The 17,533-nt window shown below is 42.6% G+C and overlaps 1 protein-coding gene across 4 annotated transcripts in view; it reads right to left on the reverse strand.

Moving 5' to 3' along the window:
• The window catches only part of SLC16A9 (solute carrier family 16 member 9), a 58,582-nt gene that overhangs the window by 22,460 nt on the left and 18,589 nt on the right, over positions 1-17,533 (reverse strand). The window contains exon 2 of one of the 4 annotated variants that reach the window (XM_029060241.1): positions 8,041-8,238. The exons of 2 other annotated variants lie outside the window; for them this stretch is intronic. Coding sequence is in view for 1 of the 2 variants with exons in the window: in XM_029060240.2 (XP_028916073.1) it covers positions 4,880-4,883 (4 nt within the window). In the remaining variant the exon portion in view is untranslated. Of the gene's footprint in view, positions 1-4,879; positions 5,046-8,040; positions 8,239-17,533 lie in introns of those variants that run through there. One more of the 4 variants, XM_029060240.2, reaches the window with a different exon arrangement.

The following is a 17,533-nucleotide window of genomic DNA, read 5'->3' on the forward strand; positions in this document are numbered from 1 at the left end:
CAAGTGGCTGAGCCAGGATTAGAATCCAGGTCCTCTGATTTCCAGATCTGTGCTTTTTCCACTAGGCCACACATGAGATAGTGTGGAGGAGGTCAGGTGGGCAGTGGATAATTGCTGGACATTATTAAAATAATAATAATAATAATGACGATACGTTTATTAAGTGCTAAATACTGGGATACATCCAAGATAATCACATCAGACACAGTCCCTCTCCCATGTGGGACTTGCAGTCTCAAGATGAACAATTATTGTATTATCACTTTACAGATGAGAAGAATATGGCTATGAGATGTTAAGGTACTTGTCCAAGGTCAAGCAGCACACAAGTGACAGAGCCAGGACTAGAATCCAGATTCTCTGATCCGGGGCCCAGGCTCTCTCTACAAAGCCATGCTGCTGGAAGGAATATAAGCCTGAGTGCTAAAGTAGCAAAGAATAGCCTAACACTCTAAACATTAAAAAAAAGGAAAAGCCCATCAATTGCAAACGTAGGAATAATTCCTGTTCTGGAAGTACAAGTCTGTAAACAATTATTCGTAAGTGGATCTAAGATGTCATTAACACCACACTGCTCTAGAGACATTATTATCAAACTGTCAAGTCTTAATGATCAAAACACTAGAAGAAAAGGGAAGTTACCACTACTTTCCGGGATTTAAAAAAAAACATATTTTCATCTGCTATTTAAACATTCATGGTAACACCGCCATCTGCTGCTTTAAGAGAGAAAAATGTCTATGTCTATGCTTTTTAATAATAATAATAATGTTGGTATTTGTTAAGCGCTTACTATGTGCCAAGCACTGTTCTAAGCACTGGGGTAGACACAGGGGAATCAGGTTGTCCCACGTGGGGCTCACAATCCCCATTTTACAGATGAGGTAACTGAGGCACCGAGAAGTGAAGTGACTTGCCCACAGCCACACAGCTGACAAGTGGCAGAGCTGGGATTCGAACCCATGACCTCTGGCTCCCAAGCCCATGCCCTTTCCACTGAGCCACGCTGCTCACGCTGCTTCTTTTTACCAAAGCGTTATTTTAAAATTTCCTCTGAAAGTATTCAAAAGTTAAACTATTCAGTAAGGGGCTTCAGTGCATTTTAAAAGCTATTATTTGCATGTAAAATTATTTTTATACTTTAAATGTGGTTTTAAAAATAAGACCTTTGATAATTTTCTAGTGGAGAGGGTTTAGTAATCACCCCATCATCGTTAGTCCTACACATTTCCCATTGCAAAACACATTACATCCCCAAGAACTGGTACTGTTATTGAGGGTGGTGATAAATTGAAAACCCCTGAAAGATACTCCAGAATGACAATCAAGAAAAATTGATCATCTACCTCACTGTAATGAAACCTACAGCCACCTAATTTGTCAGTTTACACATCCATCAGTAACCAGCTTCATTGTGAGAAATATAGTTTCACAAGGCAGATTTGGCAGAACTTAGTTTGCTTTTGTTGGTTTTCTTTCCAAGTAGCTCAGTACCATTTAGGACTCCCAGTTGGACAATGTTCCAAAGTCTGGAATCAATTAATCAATGGTATTTATTGAGTGCTTACAGTGTGCAGAGCATTATATTAAGCCCTTGGGAGAGTACGATGTAACAGAATTAGCAAATGCAATTCATGTCTGTAATGAGATTACAGTCTAGAGAAAGTTGAAGGGAGTTAGGTTAGAGAAGTCAGGTGTTGGCTGTGGAAGAGTTAACTGCCAATCTGTAGGTAGGGGAGTGTAGGGGTTACCTTTCTCAGATAATAAGGGGCAAGAAAAACAAAAATTCTAGCTGAACTTCTGAAGAGGTTTTGGAGAAAGCTGCAGGAGAGGGGAAGGTGAGAAGACCAGGTTGTTGTTGAGGAAGTGAAAAAGAGGTTTAGTATCTTCATGGAAAGGCTAAAATATCTGCCATCAGTACCTCAGGATGTTTTGAAAGGAAGGAAATGGGTTCTCTCAGGGTTAAAGTATGAGCTTCTAGTTGCTTTTAAGACACAGGAAAGCTACAAGTAGTTTTCTCCACACCACAACTGAAAAAAGAGTAATGCACTTAATACAGTCCTTTGCACCAATGGGTGCTCAGTTAATACTTTAACCATTCAGTAATTATTGTTCTACTAATTCAGAGAGCAAATATCAGACCCTGCCTGGAATATTATCAAGGCATTATTAAGGGTCGTCCATCTTTGGGTTTTAAGATACTCAATCAGATCTCCTCTGCCTACCTAACCACATTCATCTACTGTACAACCTTGCCCACACACTACTCTCATACCAATCTACTCACTTTTTCTTGATCTCATCACTGATACTTTATCCACATCCTCCCTCTGTCACATCTAACAGATATCCCTATCCATATCCACATATCCAACAGATTCCCACTCTCCCCATCAAAGCCCTACTAAAATCATATTTCTTCCAAGAAGTCTTCACTGACTAAACTCTTCTACCGCACCCTAATCGCTCTCCCTTCTGCATTGCTTTTGTTTTTTTCTCTTTTTATGGTATTTATTAAATGCTTGTTATGTGTCAAACACAGTTCTAAGCACCGGGATAAGTACTAGATAATTAGGTTGGACACAGTCCCTGCCCCAAATGGGCTCACAGACCAAGTAAGAGGGAGACCAAGTAATCCCTATTTTACAGTTGAGGATACTGAAGCCTAGAGAAGTTAAGTGGCTTACCAAAGGTCACAGAGCAAGCAACTGGCAGAGGTAGGATTAGAACCCAGGTCCTCTGACTTCCAGATCCATGTTCTTTCCACTAGGCCATTCTCCATCTCAGAACCCAATCGATCAATGGCATTGATTGAGCTGTTACTGTGAGCAGAGCACTTCTGTCACCAAATTGTACATTCCAGGTGCTTAGTACAGTGCTCTGCACATATTAAGCACTCAATAAATATGATTGAATGAATGAGTGCTTGGGAAAGTACAAAACAACGAAGTTGGTAGACCTGATTTCTGCCCTCAAGGAGCTTAGAGTCTATAAAGGGAAACTGACAATAGATTAGGGGTACGGGGGAAAGAGTAAAGTATAATAATAATAATAATGTTGGTATTTGTTAAGCGCTTACTATGTGCAGAGCACTCTTCTAAGCGCTGGGGTAGATACAGGGTAATCAGGTTGTCCCACGTGAGGCTCACAGTTAATCCCCATTTTACAGATGAGGTAACTGAGGCACAGAGAAGTGAAGTGACTTGCCCACAGTCACACAGCTGACAAGTGGCAGAGCTGGGAGTCAAACCCATGACCTCTGACTCCAAAGCCCAGGCTCTTTCCACTGAGCCACGCTGCTTCCCCTAAGTATAAGAATATTTATAAAAGTGTTGCGGAGCTGGGTTGAATATCAATGTGCTTAAAGGGTGCACAGGCAAGTGTATAGCCAATTCAGAGGCCATGGCAGTAAAGGAACTTAAGGGCTCAGTCTGGGAAGGTCTCTTGGAGGAGATGCGATTTTAGAAGGGGTTTGAAGGTGAGGAGAGTGGTGGACTAATTGGATGTGATGGGGGAAGGAGTTCAGGCCCACGGGAGAATGTGGGCAAGGGGTCAGTGGCAGGATAGATGAGATTGAGGTACGGAGAGTAGGTTAGTGCTAGAAGAGTGAAATGTGTAGGTTAGTTGTAGGAGATCAGCGAGGGTAGACAGTTTCAGTGCATTTTAAAAGCTATTATTTGCATGTAAAATTATTTTCATACTTTAAATGTGGTTGATAGAGCTGATAGTGCCTTAAGGCCGACAGTAAGGAGTTTCTGTTCAATGCAGAGGTGGACGGACAACCTTTGGAGGTTTTTGGGGAGTCGGGAGATAGGGATTGAATGTTTCTTCAGAAAAATGATCACGGCAGGAGAGGGAAATAAGGACTGGAGAGGGAAGGGAGATATCAGCGAGGAGGCTGATGCAGTAAAGGAGGGAGCAAATGATGAATGCTTGGGTCATCATGGTAACTGGCAGCATGGCACCCCTTAGGCACTTTGATACCCCACTCCCACAGCACTTTGTATACTTCCTTATTTTCTGCCACTTCCCTTATATGAGATTTATTTTAGCATTTCTCTCCCCTATTAGATGGTAAGGTCCTTGAGGGCAGGAATCATATCTACCAACTCTAATGTACTGTACTCTCCCAAGCTCATAGTTCAGTGAGCAACACACAGTAAGTGCTCAATAAATACCATTGATTGATTGATTCGGTTTGTCAGGCCTGTGCACTTTGTGAACAATTGTTCTCAAAGATCTTCAAGGAAAGCTCAATTTTGAAATTGAATGAGATTTCTGAACCATCCCGAGAGACTTTTGAACATGACTGAGATAGAAAAGCAGGAATGCAGAATAGCTCATTCACATACACATCAATTTATCCATGAGCTTCCTAGCACCTGATCCAGTAGTTTTTTTAAAAAAAAAAATCACAGGGCCTCCACAAAGAGGGAAGCAAAATAGGGATGGGACAAAATCTATTAAAAAATATGGGAACCTGTGCCTTATTTACTCACCAAGGTAAGGAAAATGTTTCCCTGACTGCTCTTTCTACAAAATTAACTCATAACACAAAAGGGTAAAAATCATTCTCTGATTCTTTCAACAGCTAGCAAAAGATAAAGAAAACTGCTCCTTCCTGTTGGCCATTGTCTTTAAATCAATCTGGCTATGAAAATTCACAGCAAGAAAAAGTCAAAGGTAAATTGATAGGAGAAAAGAAAATAATTTTTTTGGAAGGTGTTTCCTGGAAGGTTAGAATTAAAGGAACAATTCTGATGTGCTTCCCCGTCCCCGCCCCCACAAGAAAAATTACTCCCTCCACAAAAAAAAATAAATAAAAAGAGGGGGCATGGAGGGGGAGAATCCTGAGGAAACTGAATACAGTGTTGCTTACCCATAATATTCTATTTTGGTAGATCCGTGCTTGAACAAGCACACTCCAAAACCATTCAATCAGCACAGGAACAAGATGGAAGTCAGATAGAGTAATTTGGACAATAACCTGTGGCTATTGCATTACAAACCGGAGATCCTAGACTGGAAAAGGACAGGTTGCCACGTTCTGCAGTTACTTTAGTGGGACCAATAAAGAAGTCTAAAATGAGAGGGACATGGAGATAGAAACGAGTGAGGCAGAAGCTAGGGAAAAGATAAATTCCTCTATTGACAGTGTAACACACTGGTTGAGAACCATTCTCTTCTAGGATGGAGAAGGAAAGCTCTCCACCCCACCATCTATGTCTAAGAACGGGGAATTATGGGGAGTAACAACAGGGCCTTTTAGTCTTGGGACTCAAACACCAAAAGGTAGGGTCACTCGGAGCCAAACAAGTTTCTGGTGAAGTGCCCACTGGTCAATGCTCTTTTTTTCACTGTATTTGTTAAGCACTTCCTATTTGCCAGGCATTGCACTAAAAGCTTCAGTAGATACAAGATAATCAGGTTGGACACAGTCCCTGTCCCACCTAGGGTTCACAGTCTTAATCCCCATTTCACAGAGGAGGTAACCGAGGCACAATAAAGTGACTTGACCAAGGTCACAAAGCAGACAAGCAGATGAGTGATGCAGCCTGGATTAGAACTCAAATCCTCTGACTCTCAGGCCCACGCTCTTTCCACTAAGACACAACACTTCTGGGTAAATGGTAAACGTTCAATGGTAAATGCTCCTGATTCCTTGTAATCCTTTAGATTATGTAGATGTAGTCAACCCCTCCTTCCAGGTGACACATTGCCAGGTTATAAGGAGAGGTGTTGCCTTGGTTATTTTATCGCTGCACTAAACCCCAGATTAACTGGGTTTGCACAATAGACAAAGCAGTGGAGGGAGACTTTTCTTTCCTCCCATCCCTGGGGGATTCAAAGGATCCTCAGAAGACTTGAGGGTAGCATATTCAATTCACAGCACTTATGTACGTATTTGTAATTTATTTATATTCAAGTCTATCTCCCTCCCTAGACTGTAAGCTTGCTGGGGGAAGGGAATGTGTTTGTTGCTATATTGTACTCTCCCAAGCACTTAGTACAGTGCTCTGCACACAGCAAGCACTCAACAAATACGACCAAATTAATGAATGAATTCTACTCTCCCCTCTTGCCCCTGTCAGAGTAAGGAGAGAAGCATAACATTTACTGAGCACCTACTGGTGCAGATCACTGTGCTATGCTCCTAAGAGGTACAAAACAGGGAACTAAAATAGTAAACAAGCATCAAGAGCTTACACTCAAAGGGAGATGCTCGGCACATAGTAAGCACTTAAATACTATTATTATTATTATTAATAAATACTTTCAGCTGAGCTACCAAATTGTTTGGTCCTGAATGGTCTCCTCCATCAGGGGCTAGGCCTAGCCAGTGGAGAGAGAGTTTTTTTATGGTATTTGTTAAGTACTTACTATATGTCAAGCACTGAGCACTGGGGTAGGTACAAGGTAATCAGGTTGGACACAGTCCCTGTCCCACATGGGGCTCACAGTCTTAATCCCCATTTTACAGATAAGGGAACTGAGGCACAGAGAAGTTAAGGACTTGCTCAAGGTCACACAACTGACATGTGGTGGAGCCGGGATTAGAACCCACGTCCTCTGACTTCCAAGACTGTGCTCTTTCCACTAGGCTGAGCTTCTTGTACTCTTCTCAGCACTTAAAACTGTGCTCTGCATCCAGCAAGCGCGCAGTAAATACCATAGATGGATTGATCTCTAAATAGTTAACTAAGGCTCATCACTTCCTTATTTGAACTCCAATTCTTCAGGCCAGCAGTCTGGTTCATAATAATAATGTTGGTATTTGTTAAGCGCTTACTATGTGCAGAGCACTGTTCTAAGCACTGGGGTAGATACAGGGTAATCAGATTGTCCCACATGAGGCTCACAGTCTTCATCCTCATTTTACAGATGAGGGAACTGAGGCACAGAGAAGAAAGTGACTTGCCCACAGTCACACAGCTGGCAGGTGGCAGAGCCGGGATTCAAACCCATGACCTCTGGCTCCCAAGCCCGGGCTCTTTTCAGTGAGCCACGCTGCTTTCAGGGTTACCAGAGGGACTCAGACTGTCCATGGGTCCACACCAACAACACATCATCCCTTTGGCTTTAATCAACAACTAACCTTTAGCCTCCTGTTAACTAGCTCTCTCCCCTTTCCTGACCAGTCACCTCTCTAACTGGTCCTTTCTGGGTGGACCATTATGTGGAATCACAGATAATGATTAACACAGTGCTGATTAGCCTTCCCTGCAGGGAGGTGCGTGGAGGGGACATGGACGAAGACTTCTTCTGCTAATGGATTTGCCATGTGAAGGGTAGCAAGTAAAACAGTTGTCTTCCTGGGTCTACTGAAGCACCCTAGTGGATAGAGAAACAGCTTGGGAGTCAGAAGGACCTGGGTTCTAATCCCAGTTCCTCCCCTTCTCTGGGCCTCACTTCCCTCATCTGTAAAAGAAGCAGCGTGGGTCAGTGGAAAGAGCACGAGCTTTGGAGTCAGAAGTCATGGGTTCGAATGCCGGCTAGGCCACTTGTCAGCTGTGTGACATTAGGCAAGTCACTTAACTTCTCTGTGCCTCGGTGACCTCATCTGTAAAATGGGGATTAAGACTGTGAGCCCCACATGGGACAACCTGATTCCCCTGTGTCTACCCAGCGCTTAGAACAGTGCTCGGCACATAGTAAGCGCTTAACAAATAGCAACATTATTATTATTACATTATTATTAAAATGGGGATTAAGAGTGTGAGCCCCAGGTGGAACATAGATTTTGTCCAACCCAATTTGCTCGTATCCACTCCAGTGCTTAGTACACTTGCCTGGCACACAGCACTTAACAAATTCCACTATTATTATTATCATTATTTATACAAAACTAGCCTAAAATAACCATCCTAAATCCAGCTGGGACTCTCGTCTCGATTCCTCTCCATTGTACTAAAAGGAGGGTTGGCTGAATTTACCACTTGGCTAAATAAATGACTTCCATTCTCAGGAACTCTGAACTGTCTTCATTCTCTCCAGGTGTAAGGTTATCTATGTTGGCCACCACACCCCATCTCCTCTCACCTGCCTAAACAGCATTCCAATCATCTCCCTCTCTTTCTTCCTTCCCAGCACAGAATGCCATCAGTTACAGCAAATATTCAGGACTCGGAATTCCATTTCAATCCATGCACTGCTGAAGTTGCCCTTTCTGTGAGGAGACTCCATGTTTCACTCCATGTTTCCCGACTCCTCAGGAACCTACAGTGATTGCCCATCCACCTGCACATCAAACAGAAACTTCTTACCATTGGCTTTAAAGCACAAAATCAACTTACCCTCTCTTACCTTACCCCTCTGATTTCCTACTACAAACCAGCCTGCAGCTTTGCTCTTCTACTGTCAACCTACTTACTGTGCCTCAGTCTCGTCTATCTCATTTCCGACCCTTCACCCATATCCTGCCTCTGGCCTAGAACACCCTCCCTCTTCATATCAGACAATCAGTTCTCCATTTTCAAAGCCTTACATCTCTTCCAAGACTCCTTCCCTATGCTCTCATTTAATCTTCTCCCACTCCTTTCTATGTTGTCCATGCAATTGGATTTGCACCTTTTATTTTCCTCAGAACTACTGCACTTATGTATAAATCCATAATTTATTTATATTAAAGGCTAACTCCCTCTATAGACTGTAAACTCGTTGTGGGCAGGGAACATGTCTACTGACTCTTTTATACTGTACTCTCCCAAGTGCTTAGTACAGTGATCTGCACAAAGTAAGCACTCAATAAATACGATTAATTGATTGATTGAGAATGGCATGACAACAAGATACCCAAACAACTACTGTAAGGTAAGCCAGAATGGGGAAAACAAACAGCATGGACAGAATAAACGCTATGGACACAGCAAAGCAAAACCTCAAATAGTTTTGAAAGTTGGTAGACAGTGGCAGAAAATGGACTAGTCTCATATGACATATACCAATTAGAAATGAGACGGATCTCCAAGAACTAATACATCAATCAATGGTATTTATTTAATGCTTACTACAAGCACAGGACTGTACTAAGCACTACGGACGAGTTGGAAGGGGCGACCCTGCCCACAAGGAGCTTACACTCTACATTTAAGTAGATTAGAGATAGGGGAAATAGTAGAGAATAAGAATATTTATGTAAGTACTCTGGGGCTGAGGTGAGTATCAAAGTGGTTAAGGGATACACAACCAAGTGCTTAGTTGACACAGAGAGGAAGGTGGCCAGGGGAAATGAAGGGCTCATTCAGGGAAGGCATCTTGGAGGAGTTGTGAATTTGGGAGGGTTTTGAAGGTGGAGAGAGTGATGAACTGTCAGATGTGAAAAGGGAGGGAGTTCCAGGTCCAAGGAAGAACTCAGTTAAGGGGTCAGTGGTGGGATAGACGAGATTGAGAATCAGAGAGTAGGTTGGTGATGCTTCAAGACAAAGAAATGAAAATGCATTTGCAACTGTGGGAAGCGAATCAACCAATCGATCACATTTATTGAGCGCTGTGTGCACAGCACTGTACGAAGCACTTGGGAGAGTACAATATACAGAGTTGGTAGATACGTCCCTTGCTCACAGTGAGCTTATAGTCTAGAGGGGGAGACAGACAGTAATATAAATTAATAAACCGCGGATAAGTGCTGTTGTCACTCAGGGAAGGATGAATAAAGAATGCAAATCCAAGTGCAAGGGTGATGCAAAAGCGAGTGGCAAAAGAGAAAGTGAGGACCTAGTCAGGGAAGGCCTCTTGGAGGAGAAGTGCAAATCAATCAGCAGTACTGATTAAGTACCTGCACTATGAAGAGCACTGTGCTAAATGCTAGGGAGATTATCCCTGCCATCCAGGATGTGACAGACTAAGAGGGGAATCACACAAAGAACAAATCCAAGTGCAAGGGTGATGCAAAAGCGAGTGGCAAAAGAGAAAGTGAGGACCTAGTCAGGGAAGGCCTCTTGGAGGAGAAGTGCAAATCAATCAGCAGTACTGATTAAGTACCTGCACTATGAAGAGCACTGTGCTAAATGCTAGGGAGATTATCCCTGCCATCCAGGATGTGACAGACTAAGAGGGGAATCACACAAAGAATAAATTATGAAGCAAAAAAAAAAAGAAAAAATGTAAAAATATAGGTGAATAAATAAGTTCTTATAGTAAATGCTTAGTACAGTGATATGCACATAGTTACCACTGATTAACTGATAGAATTTGGAAAACAATATGTGCAGAAACATCTTGGGTGGTTGTGATCATCTTAAGATAAGCGATGATGTGGTAGTTGGATGTGGCTTGGGGAGAAGAAAATTAATTGGGGATTCCCCTTAGAAGAGGTGGGATTTTAGGAGAGCTTTGAAGACAGAGAGAGCAGAGGTCAGGCAGATTTTTAAGAACGATGGAGTCGGAGGTAGGAGAAAGGAAGTGGGTGACGAGCTGGAGGTGAGATGTACAAATCCTCGTCCCCTATTTCACCATTCTGTGGTTTAATATCTGTCTCCCTCTGTACACTGTTACGTAAGCTCCTTGTGGACAGGGATCATGTCTACAGGCTCTGTTGTATTGTACTTACTCAAGTGCTTAGTACAGTGCTCTGTGTTGATTGATTGGTGGTGAGGTTAGCTTGCCCAGAACAAAGAATGACTGAGGAATGTAATTGGAGAAGAGGCAAAAGTAAGAGACAGAGAAAGAGAGAGTTAATGAAGTGTCTGAAATCCAAAGGTCAGGAGTTTCTGCTTGAGGCAGAGAAGAATGGGTAGCAACAAATGACTGAGGAATGAAGAGGAGGTGCAGAATGACTTTTTAGGAAAACGATCCTGGTAGAAGAATGACGTGTGGTTTGGCGAGGGGAGAGGCTGGAGATAAGGAGAGCCCTATGTGGGAAAGATTGTGTCTGCTCTGATTGACTTGTCTCTACCCCAGTGCTTAGAAAAGTGTTTGAAACTAAGTGCTTAATAAACACCATAAAAAAGGAGACCATGAGGAGGTTGATATAATAGTCTAGTCAGGTTGTCCCACGTGAGGCTCATAGTTAATCCCCATTTTACAGATGGGGTAAATGAGGCACAGAGAAGTTAAGTGACTTGCCCACAGTCACACAGCTGACAAGTAGCAGAGCCGGGATTTGCTAGGGAAGATGAGAAGTTGAGGTTTAGAGATACTGAGGTAAAGGTGACGGTGGGCCATCCAATTGGAGAGGTCCTGGGGATAAGTGGAAAGGTGAGACTGCAGAAGAGAGTAAGGTAGATTTGGGATTCAACTGCATAGTGGAAGCAGTTGAAGTCGTAGGAATGGATGAGTTCCCTGAACAAATGAGTGTGAAGTGAGAAGAGAAACACAGCTTAGAGCCTTGAGGGAAATCCACGGTTTGGGGCTGAAAGGGGAGAGGCGAGGGAGCCAAAGAGATATGTAGGAGAACCAGAACAGAACTGCGTCAGTAGAACCAGGTAGAACTCCAAGAAGGAATCACTGCTTTCCTACAACTTTAAAAGAATTGATAATATGATATATGATAATAATAATGGTATTTGTTATGTGCTTACTGTGTCAAGCACTGTTCTAAATACTGGCGTACATATAAACTATTCAGCTATTCCCATCCCAGTGGCACATATGTATATATTTGTAATTTATGTATATTAACGTCTGTCTCCGTCTCTAGACTGTGAGCTCGTTATGGGTAGGGAATGTGTCTGTTTGTTACCGTTCTCTCCCAAGTACTTAGTACAGTGCTTTGCACACAGCAAGCGCTCAATAAATACGATTGAATGAATGTATGAAATTGGACACGGTCCATGTCCCACATGGGGCTCACAGTCTAAATCCCCAATTTACAGTTGAGGTAACTAAGGTCCGGAGAATTTAAGTTACTTGCCCAAGGTCACACAGCAGACAAGTGGCGGAACCGGCATTAGAACCCAGGTCCTTCTGACTCTCTGTACCATGCTCTAGCCACCAGACCATGCTGCTTCTCTGCATGCATCTGTCTTAAAAGCTACATTCACATGCATGAATATAGAAATCTCTCCACAATAGCATAATTTTCAAACCCAAAGGAGAAGATACACGTATATAGAACGAACATGCACATACAAACACACCATACTACTAATCCAGGCAAGTACTAACTTCACTTTTAGAGTGCCAATTACAACTTGGATGAAATAGAAGAGATTAATTGCAAAAAATAAAGTCAAAAGCAAAATTTAAACTTAGTGCTTTGAAGCAAAAACAATAAATCAAAAGCATTTAATTCGCTCTCTTAGTACAGCCCAGCTTTTATTTCTCCTTCCTTCCACACTCACCTTCTTACTTCATTCTTGACTCTCACTTTCAATTTCTGGCTTTTGTCTTTCCCCCAGTCCACAGCTTCCCATCTCCAAAAGTTTTCTGAAATTGCATCATCTCCAGGAGGTATTCCCAGATTAATTCTTCCCCATCCCAGACTGCATCCTCCCTAGTGTCATCTCAGTACTTTTGCACTCACTACTTCCCCTTTCACATATATATATATATGGGATATATATCACATACATACATATATGGCATATAAATATATATAATAATAATAATAGTGATGGTATTTGTTAAGCGCTCATTATGCGCCAAGCACTGGGGTAGATACAAGGTTATCAGGTTGTCCCACATGGGTCTCACTTTCTTAATCCCCATTTTACAGATGAGATAACTGAGGCACAGAGAAGTTAAATGACTTGCCTAAAGTCACACAGCTGAAAAGTAGAGGAGCGGGGATTTGAACCCACGACCTCTGACTCCCAAGCCCGTGCTCTTTCCACTAAGCCATACTGATTCTCAATATATGTGAAAGAGGAAGCAGTGAGTGCAAAAGTACTACGGTGATATGAGGGAGGATATATTCCACTCAGGGTGGCACCTGGAGAGTTTTCACTATCAGTGTCGACTATGGGAGGGAGAGTCAAGCAGAGGCAGATCCACTCCATTCCTAGCTTGGGCAGTGGCTAGTGGAAGGCAGTAGGCAGTCTGCTACAAGTCAAAACTCACCCGTGATGGGCAGCGGCAAAACGAGAGAGAGAGTCAAGGGTGGAGACTCAAGTTTACAGTGTGGAATGAGGCAGTGGTAAACCACTTCCATATTTTTACCAAGAAAACTCTATGGATACACTATCAGAAAGATTGCAGATGGAGGCGGGGTGTTCTGGGAGAGATGTGTCCACGGCGTCGCTATGGGTCAAAGGCAACTTGACAGCATAAGACAAGTGTATATATATTTATTGCTCAACATACTCTGTGAGCACTTCTCCCTCTTTTATGTAAATTAATTCATGTCTTTCCTTTCCCCTCTCCCCCACTTACTTTGTCAGCTCCTTTGTGGGCAAGGGACTGTGTTTTCTTCTTCAGGACTCTCCCACGCCTTAGTGTAGTGCTCTGCACAAAGTAGGTGCTCATTAAATACTAATGTTAGCTTGATTTATATCGGTTGTAATTTCAACTTCTTCAGTATTATATTTGGGAAAAGGCCTAAACAAACAAAAATGCCACCCTGTTTCAAATCTGCTTTAAAAGGAAAAGCTTGTTGAAATTATGCTCCCCTAGCCATAGCATAGTATTGATTTATGCACATTTACCCTTGACTTTTGTGTTATTTTAATATTTTATTGTTTCGCCACTCCCTAAGTGTTTCCAGTTTCCTCTCCCCACTTATATTCTTATATTGTGAGTCACTTGAGGGCTAAGGACTGTGTCTAATTCCCACTTCTGTATACTTTCTGAGCACTTAGTGCTCTGCATATAAGTAAGCACTTATAAATACAATCACTAGTAGTTAGGATTCCTAAATGTTGCAGCAAAAATGTACTTTAGGTCCAAATCTTATAGGAAATTGTGTTTCTGTTATGGGGACCTGGCTTAAGTTTGCTATAGTCGGTTTGAAACATCCCACTGCAGGCTATGGAGAGGCATCTAGATAGAACCACTTGGTTATATTTCAGCATCCAGTTCAATTCTGAAGTTGGAGGTTTAATAAGATATGTATATTTAAGGATATGTTTATACTACACAGAGCAAAGTCACTTGATCAAACAGGTAACTAAATTATTCAGACAAGCTCCAGTTTTCCCTCAGTTATCCAGTAATTCAAGCAAAGGTTTGGGAGGTGTTGCTTGAAATACTTGGGGAATTGAAATCAATCAATCAATGGTATTCATTGAGTATTTACTATGTCCAGAGCACTGTACAAAGCACCTGGGAGAGAGCAGAATACAACAGAATAGACACGTTCCCAACCAAAATGAGCTTACAGCCTAGTTGGGGGAGACGTACATTAATATGAATATCTAATCTAGGTATTCTTCGCCACGCTTGGTTAGGAAGTGTAAAACAATTCAACCATACAGAACTACAGAACAGAAGCAGCAGGGCATAAGGGAAGCAGCATGGTGCAGTGGATAGAGCACAGGCCTGGGAATCAGAAGATCATGGGTTCTAATTCTGGCATCGACACATATGCTGGGTGGCCTTGGGCAAGTCACTTCACTTCTCTGTGCCCTAGTTACCTCATCTGTAAAATGGGGATTAAACTGAGCCCCATGTGGGACAGAGACTGCATCCAATCCAATTTGCTTGTACCCACCCCAGTGCTTAATACAGTGCCTGGCACATAGAAAGCACTTAACCAATACCAAAATAATTATGAATTATTATTATTATAGAAATTCAAATTTAGAATAATCTGAAGGCACATTATCAAAACAACCATTATATATCAGAATAAAAACATTTCACTTGCTAAATGATGATTTCAATTTAAACTGTAAGATCGAGAGATAGTGTCGCACGGAATTAGTAACGGTGGACTCCTAACAGGACTCATCTCCTGCCTGCTAACCTCTGTAATAATTGTGGTAAGAAGTTATTAAGTGGTAAGCACTGGAGTTGATACAAGGTGATCAGGTTAAACACAGTCCCTGTCCCACGTGGGGCTTATAATATAAGTAGGAGCGAGAACCAGTATTGAATCCAATTTTAAAGATAAGGGCTGTTAAGTGACTTGCCCAAGATCACACAGCAGGGAAGCAGCGGAGCCAGGATTGAAACCCAGGTCCTTTAACAACACACCCTGGTTCTTTCCTTTAAGACCCACTGCTCTATCTCATTTGGTCTATAATCAATGGCACATTCTTCATTTTGACTGTTGATACTGGAAATACAAACTCCTCCCAAGTGCCAGGACTCTATCTTAGGTATCACCAGGGCCTCCATTACTGTTCATAATTCATATGGTGCAAAGCACGATTAACATCACCTCCAGACCAAACTGTACAGTGCTATATTTGGAAGAAGAGAAATCAAGAACCCTGACAGATGAGAACAGAAAGTATTTTTAGCCTAAACAAGGAGCTTAGCCACTGAGAAACCGGCTGCAGCAATTGGGTAATGGAAGTGGGTTACGGTCTCTCAGTTTTCTGGTTAGACTCCTTTCTACTTGTTTTGCTGGAGAAGCCGTCAATGCAGGTGCCAAATTGTTGGGTTTTCCTGGCTCAGCCAAAGCTCTTTTCTTGCTCCACATTGTTGATCATTCATGGCACAAACAAGGCCACTGGTACTTAGGCTCACCATTCACCTTCCTTGGACTGATGAAAAGGGTGAAAATTAAGAGGCATTACCACTTCAAAATTGTTCTACCATTCAAAACATTTCTTATGGTATCGTTTATGGAGACATGTCTCATCAGTACAGTTTACTTGTCCCAATAGCAGGGAAGCTCATCTGCCATTTGGTGATATCTGCCAGGTTAGCCTATGATCAATCATTCAATAGTATTTACTATACTGTAGTGTGTGTATATATACACACACACACAACACACACACACACACACAGTACTATTTACTATAATGTGTATAGAAAGAACAATACACTAAGCACTTGGGAAAGTACAAAGAGAGTTCTTGTCTTATGCTGCCGAGCCGTTTCCAACCCATAGTGACACCACGGACGCATCTCTCCCAAAACGCCCCGCTCTTCATCTGCAATCATTCTGGTAGTGTATCTTGGTAAAAATACAGAAGTGGTTTACCATTGCCGCCTTCCACACAGTAAACTCGATTCTCCACCCTCGACCCTCTCCCATGCCACTGCTGCCCAGCACGGGTGAGTTTTGACTTGCAGCAGATTGTCTTCCACTCGCTAGCCAGTGGCTAAGCTAGGAAAGGAATGGAGGCCTCTGCTTGACTCTCCCTCGCATAACCGAGACTAGTAGAGTACTGGGAGCTCCAGGTGTGACCCTGAGAGGGTGGCAAGAGAATTAGTAGACATATCTGTCCTCAAGGAGCATACATTCTAGTGGGGGAAACAGACACTAAAATAATTTACTGGCAGGAGGAAAAATAATGGAGAGATGGATATGTGGATGAGTAAGGGCTTAAAAAGAAGAGTTACACAAGTTAATATGTATAGTCGTGCTACAGGTGTTTTTTTCAGTGCACAAGGGCCAAGAAGTTACGGTTGAGAAGACGTAACCTGGGGAGAAGAAAAATTAACCGAGGAAGACCTGAAGGAGGTGGGATTTCAGGAGGGCTTTGAAGATGGGGAGAGCTGTGACTGGCTGCTTTCAAGTGGGACAGATATCCAAGCAAGAGGTCAGAGGTGAGAGAAAGGAGAAAGAGGCAATGAGCAGATTAACTTGAGAAGACCCAAGAATGTGAATTGGGGTGTAGTGGGAGAAGAGAGTGGGTGGGTAAAAGGGATACAGGGATAGAGCTACGATTTAAAACCAAGAGTTTCTGCTTTCTGCTCAGTGGGAGTTTCTGCTTAATGTGGAGAGGAATGGGTTTACTGTTGTAGGCTTTTGAGGAGTAGAGAGATGTGTGCCGAACAATGTTTTAGAGAAATGATCTGGGCTGCACAGTACAGTTCGGAATGGAAAGGAGAGAGGCTGGAGTCAGGGATAGCATTGAGAAGGCTGACATAACACTCTAGTCAGGATATGACAATCGAAGGCGACTTTTAGTGCAGTGCCTAGTCCGTAGTAAGCACTTAACAAATAGCATTATTAGTACTATCATTATTATTATTATTATTAAAAAGGTGATTGACTGGTGAGCACCACTGCTCCTGTCTCCTAAGAACCCAGGCCCAACCCCACTCTGGGCAGGTTTTTTGTTTGGTTTGGTTTTATGGTATTTGTTAAGCAGTTACTATTTGCCAGGCACTGTTTAAGCATTGGGGTTCGACACAGGCCCTGCACCACGTGGGGCTCACAATCTAAGTCAGAGTAAGGAGGACTTATTATTTGACAGATGAGTTAACTGAGGCAACAAGAAATTAAGTGACTTGCCCAAGGTTACCCAGCAGGCAAAAGGCGGAGCCAGGATTGGAACGCAGATCCATTGATTCCCAGGCCTATGCTCTTTCCACTACGACAAGCTGCTTCAGTCGGAAATTCCTTCATATTTATTGAGTGCTGACTGTGTGCAGAGCACTGTACTAACACTTGGGACAGTGAAATCTAACAATAAACGACACATTCCCTGCCCACAGAGAGAATGGGGGCAGGAAGCAAAAGAGGAGCTAAGAA

This window comes from Ornithorhynchus anatinus, chromosome 3 (assembly GCF_004115215.2).
Source record: "Ornithorhynchus anatinus isolate Pmale09 chromosome 3, mOrnAna1.pri.v4, whole genome shotgun sequence".
Lineage (NCBI taxonomy): Eukaryota > Metazoa > Chordata > Mammalia > Monotremata > Ornithorhynchidae > Ornithorhynchus > Ornithorhynchus anatinus.